The sequence below is a fragment of the Blennius ocellaris genome, assembly GCF_963422515.1.
Source record: "Blennius ocellaris genome assembly, chromosome: 6".
NCBI classification, from domain to species: domain Eukaryota; kingdom Metazoa; phylum Chordata; class Actinopteri; order Blenniiformes; family Blenniidae; genus Blennius; species Blennius ocellaris.
Window position 1 is genome coordinate 12,393,988 of NC_137655.1, and position 6,333 is coordinate 12,400,320.

Consider the following 6,333-nt stretch of genomic DNA (forward strand, 5'->3'; position numbering starts at 1 on the left):
CTACTCACTTTTACTGCAAGTGCTGTACTTTCAGGGAAACTTTTTCAGCAGCAACGTGCTGTCACAACCTGCTGTATCACTGCCAGCCAAGTAAAGTGTCGCACATTTAAATCTCAAGGGCCTACGAAGTGCGCGATGAAATAAAATCTACCTCCTGTTATTTTTATTTTCCCCCTGAACAGCCTTAATGCTCATTGGAATTTTTTAAATTCTAATTCTAAGTGAACCAGGGAATATATTGGTCCATTCATGGATCAAACACCTGATGTGTTTTTTTTCCCATTAAGCTCCTTGTTAGAGAACTGAAACTTAGCCAGATATTCCTAATGTATTGAGTAATGCATGTCTGTGAGGCACTTTGAGGGCCACAGCAGTGTCCTGCATGGGTCCAGTTGTGCAAACTTGCACAATTTCTATCCGCCAGTATTATGAATATTAGATCCACAACTGAACACCTGATTAAACACAAGGGCTCTGTAATGACTCACTTCAAAATGCTTTATTTATTTATTTATTTTTACTTGTGTCATCAGTTTCCACAACAAGAGTAGAACCGTACATTCACAGACAACGATAATTAATGCAGCACATTTGATTTTATACACATATGAGACAATGAATGTATGTTGCTGTTATAGCGGCTTCTCATTTTGAACCTGTGTGTGACCATAAATGGTGCATTGTAATTCAGAACACTATGCAACACAATATGAGGTTTAACAGCAATCCTCTTAGGGGCTCTAAAAAATAATTTTATTGAAGAACAAGCCAAAATAATAGCTAATATACAAGTAACAAGGACAAAATGTGACAAGAGTAACAATGCAACATGGACATTATTTGCAAAAGGTTGTTTCTGTACAAAAGAGAAGAAAGTGCACTTTTTTTATGTGCACTTTCTTGTTTCTTTCTGTTGTTTCAACAACAGCAACTATTTCATAACTTTTTTGATGCGCTCTCATATGTGAGGTGCCTGCATTCCATTTATTTTAACTCATGCCCATACCCGAATGAATGGATTCATATTATTCACCCATTACAATATGACGGCCTTACTTTTTCAGACTGATTTCCCATGAAAAAAACCAAAAAATAAAAAAACTTAAATTATATTCGGACAAATTCCATATTATAACCAGCATTACTCACCATTCAGTGGTTGTGTGAGTCACTCTGGCACAAACAGCCCAAGCTGATCCCTCAAATGTTCAGTGCAGTCAGGACTGCTGGCAGGCCATTCTGTCCTCTCCAATCCCAAATTCTGCAGGTAATCTGTGATAAAAACCTCGCTCTGTGGGACTGAGCACTGTAATCTTGGAGGATAGAGTTTGGTTCCAGATTTTGAAGATATGGGATGGCCACTGGTTGCAACATTTTACCTTGAAAGTTCTCTGCATTGAGAGCTGCCAATCAAACCTGACTGTCAGCACCTGGGGTTCCAGAAGCTCAAAACAAGACTTATGAGTAAAAGCAAAGACAAGGAAAGTCCTGCACAATCCACATTCTATGCTGCTCATCCCAGCATGTGATACAATTCAAAAGGAAAATAGAGAAGAAAACCAAAGGTAAAATATTTATTGCCAACAAGCAATGTTACAATGAAGAAATAGTCTGCCAACACACATTTTTTGTGCCTTGTTTAAATTTGAATATAATTGTGAATTCTGTTAATATTTTATTTGTGGTTGAAATAATATTCATGCTGTTTTTACTCCAGCATCCAGTCAGTATGTTTATTGTTTGTCTGCTCTGCATAAAGCTGGTAAACACCTGGATTGTGCACATTGTGCAGCAGCCGGAAGGTCCATGTCCGTGTCCACAAAAGCTTGAAAGGTGTTTTCATAAAGCCAGTAAGCCCACCTGTGTTATGAAGAGGGCCCGCTGCCCAGTCTGTCTCAATAGTACACTAACAATTGCTCTGTTTACCGCAGCATAGCTCTATGTAGGCCCCCCAAGGGAGCATCAGCACAGACATCAGGTAGAGACAAGGAAAGGTCTTCTCTTTCTCACCGGCAACAGGATGCCTCCAGCTGAATCATACAAGAGCTTGTTGTTGTTCTCAGGGGTAAAAGGTTTTACCCAAAATCCCTTCTCATCAATAAGAAACAGCTGCAAGATGCTTCTGTGCACAAAGCACTCATACTTTAGTGATGCTGATTTTAGGTGTAAGCACTTTGTTTGCATTGCGAGAAATGAAAGTAAACATGGTCTTTTCAGGCAGAAAAACAAAAACAACTAAAAAGAAGAAATTATCATTTAAATGTTTGAGAATGTATTTATTTTAGAAGTAAAAGTTTTAATCGCTCCATCTCCTCTATCATCAGGTCGATCTGATTATCATATGGATTCTTCCCTTTTTTCTCTCTTTGCTGTAGTTTGGTTTGACCGTGTCACTATTATCAATTTGCCTGTGTCTAATACATTCACAAATGCACAACGGTATTATCCATATATAAATATTCAACTACAGACACCTGCAAACTCTATAGACAATGATCAAATATTTGTAGTTGACTTCCCATCTTCCTCCAACAGCAATTTAAGTCATATCGGCAAATGAAAACTAAAGGCTATTCATCGGACATGCAGATAATAGAAGCAATTTCAAATGGAGGAAGACGCCAACCTCTCCCTGGCACATTCAACACATTCAGTACAAGTGAAAGTCACTAAAGCATGCAGTCTGGGTGTAGAATCTGCCACATAGCACTCGGGCTGGTAGAGTCAGCTGAACAATGAAACAGGTCAATGGTGGCATCCTTTTTCCTGCTCTCTGCGGTTGGAAACCCACCCATTTCAGGGAGCTTGTGACAGCTGCGTTTGGTAGTTTTTTTGTCAATATATTGTAGCGGCAGTTCCAGTCCAAAATGGCTCAGACATCATCATTGTCAGCCGATATTTTGTCAGGTCAGAGTTTCTCGAAAAGCTTTTGTTTCAGTGTCCTCCCAGCTTCAGCAGAAAAGGTGTCACTCAGTGCCGCGTACACACATTTTAAATTAGGGTGTCGGACCATTTGCATGTGATGGTTTGAAACTCTTGCCGTTTTCACACTGGAAGTGGACAATTTTTAAAGTCCAAGACTGTGATCTATTAGCGTTTGACAAAGTTCACAATAATGATAATCCTGGGTTCAAAAGAAACAGGCTGCATTTCATCTTCCCTCCCTCTGGTGCACAATTTGGCATCAACGCCAAAGCAAAAGAACACAGCCAGGTAAGAAAAGGTCACGTCACAATTGCTGTAAGTTGCTGACAATTCTCCATGTCTCTACCAATCAATAGAAGCTACCTCGTCTTGAGTTCAGTGCCGTTTTTGCTGAATTTTCAATACAATCTACTCACCCATGGCATGTGGTCGTTCCACTGCTGTTCATGCAGTTGCTGATCCACTACAAACTCTGAAAAGTAGACAGGTCAGCTGACCCGACTCTCTATGCCAATTAGGCCCATTCACTCTAACCCACAACCCCAGGGGGGTTTAGGATGAAGTGTCTGTGTCAGTCTCATATTTGGACTAGTCTCTGTAAATTAAATGGTATGGACAATATATGAAATCATCTTGAATCCAACTCATATAATGTAATATTTATAGTCTGTGCACACTGTGCATGCAGGCACAAATCAACAATTTTTAAATGCAAATATGCAAACTCAAGATCCCAGACGTCCACAATTGAGCTGCGGTCTTCTTGCATTGGAACAGCTAATATCTACACGACCATGGGAAAATATGTACATCTTCCAAATGTACATTAAAAAAAAGATCACTCGGGTAATTTTTTTTTTAACACAAAACTACTGCACATGAAAACCTTTATGAAGATACATATTTTTTTTTTTTTGGCAAAGCTGTAACATTCATTATGCAGCTTTACTTGCTTTGTTTTTAAAGGCGTTTTATGCTACAACAACACTGGTAAAAATAAGAAGTATTAAGAATAGATCATCAGAATAATTTGCCGAACCAGAGACAAAACAAAGGATGCTAACTACACCCTTTCCCATTGAAGCCATTGACTTGCAAATTTCTGAATCATTCAGTTTGTACTGCAACACCCACAACACAAGAGGGGAGTGTTGCATAGTCCATTATTCAAACCTTTTCAACAATGTTGACTGTAAAATCACAATCTGTTGACTTTTAGAATTACCATCAAATTAAGGCTATTCTAAATTTTGGTGGCAAAATAATGAATATGACATTTATAGCACAGTTTATCACCTATTTTCACACCAGTTGTGCAGAACGCTGGTGCGAAGGATCACAATGCATTCCAAGCTGCAGTCATTCACCCATACGGCACTCTGGCAGGCATCTATCATTTATGTCAGAGCCAGTAGTTCTGTCTCTCCATTCAAATTTAACTGCAACCTGTAGAAATAACGACTATTCGTCAAGGTTGTAGCTTCTCATATGTTAAGAAACGAATGCAAACTTGTTTTGTTTTTTTTATTCTTGTGCAATATTTATTTCAACTGAACAGGGCTTCTTTCAAACAAGAATATGAAGTGTACTCAGCTTTGTGCAGATGCACTAAGGCCAAGGATGAGCACCGCCTGCAAAAAGGGCTTGTTGAATTCTGCGTAAACTGTAATATATTAGGTTAGACATGAAAAAAAAAAAATACAATTTCACCAAGCGACTGCATGCACATTGAAATCATTTACGTTTCTGAACTCATCTTAGTTTTTATAATAATGGAAAGGCCTCAGGTCATGACATCATCCATGGAAATCATCCAAAAATGACTTAAAAAAACCCAATATGTATGATAAATGTGAATCTGTACAAATCCAGCTACTATGATGATTAGGAACCTTCATTTTGTTGTTTTGATTTGGAAAACTATAACATGTTGATTATTATGCTATTGAGGAAACTAATCGGCTATCCTCATCCACAATGGTTTAGTGTGTATCTCAGGAGCAAGTTGAAACAGTTTCTGTGTCAAAATGAAGGCTTAAATAGACATGTGGGAATAGTAGCCACACAGCTTTTAAAACCTATCCAATGGTCCGAGGGCCTTCCTGGTGTTCTCCACCACCAATTTTCCCTCTTTTTCTGCTCCCCCTTGCTCTCTCTCCCCAGGGTCTCTTACGCCTTGCTTGTACAAGTTTCCAGATCACAGTCTAAGTAGTGGTTCTTGTGCATTAAGCCATGGATTCTCCTCACTGCCCTCGGCCCTCCTCTCAACTGACGAGGCCCCTGGGGGCCCCGGTGGAGAGATAAAATCTGACATCCAAAGAAAGAGCATGCGAGACCCTGAAGACGCCCCTGCTATGGATTCCCCACAAATACGGGAGCTGGAAATGTTTGCCAATGACTTCAAAATACGAAGGATCAAACTGGGTGAATATTTTTGAAACTACTTGAAGTTGTCTTACGGTTTGACGACGCCAACGAGATACGTTACCATCCATGGTGCTGGTTCCACGCACTGTGGTATTTCTCTGTTTGTCTGTGTTTTGTTAAGCATTTCTGTTTCTGTTCTGACCCTCAGGCTACACTCAGACTAATGTAGGAGAGGCTCTCGCTGCCGTGCACGGCTCAGAGTTCAGCCAGACCACCATCTGCCGCTTTGAAAATCTGCAACTGAGCTTTAAGAACGCCTGCAAACTCAAGGCCATTCTGGCTAAATGGCTTGACGAAGCTGAGCTGGCTGGCGGTGAGTCACACGACTTAAATTCACCCCAGCAACCCCCAATCACAGGGTTTATTTAAATGTCATTATTATCTATTTTCGATAGGGTAATGCCAGTACTTTTAATATGAGAAGACACTTCACACAAGAAAAGTGCTGATCTACCTCAGAGCGAGTTTCTCTGCTGAGAATGATTCATGTATGCGGTAAAGCTGTACACAGGATCAAACAATAAGAAAGTTAAAAAAAAAAAAAAAAAGTTCTGAACGTCTCCAAGAACATGTTGACAGTGGACACATTTATCATTATGTCACAGTTATAATGATAGTAGATTGATTGATTTCACATCTTATTAATTGTTCAAAGATTCCATGGGTCAAAATGGATTGCAGTCCATTGACAAAGAAAATCATTTAACATGATTTTATGGTTTTTGTGCATGATCTATGTCTTTCTATGTTCTTATTGAAATGCAGTGGTTCTGCTAAAGTAACTATATTTTGATTCCCTGCAGCATTATATAATGATAAGTTAGGAATGAATGAGCGGAAAAGAAAAAGGAGAACTACAATCAGGTGTGTATTGTCATGAACAAACGTACAAAATGTACCTTTTATTTGGCTTTTTAAACAGTTTTTTTCCCTCTGCTCTCTCTCTCTCTCTCTCTCTCTCTCTCTCTCTCTCTCTCTCTC

General features: G+C 39.3%; 1 protein-coding gene across 1 annotated transcript in view; it reads left to right on the top strand.

Moving 5' to 3' along the window:
- pou1f1 (POU class 1 homeobox 1) overlaps positions 1-6,333 on the top strand; it is a gene marked incomplete at both ends in the record, with an annotated part of 11,256 nt that overhangs the window by 4,471 nt on the left and 452 nt on the right. Inside the window, 3 exons of the mRNA XM_080498492.1 lie at positions 5,089-5,349; positions 5,501-5,665; positions 6,156-6,216. Of these exons, the coding sequence (XP_080354618.1) occupies positions 5,089-5,349; positions 5,501-5,665; positions 6,156-6,216 (487 nt within the window). The remainder of the gene's footprint in view (positions 1-5,088; positions 5,350-5,500; positions 5,666-6,155; positions 6,217-6,333) is intronic.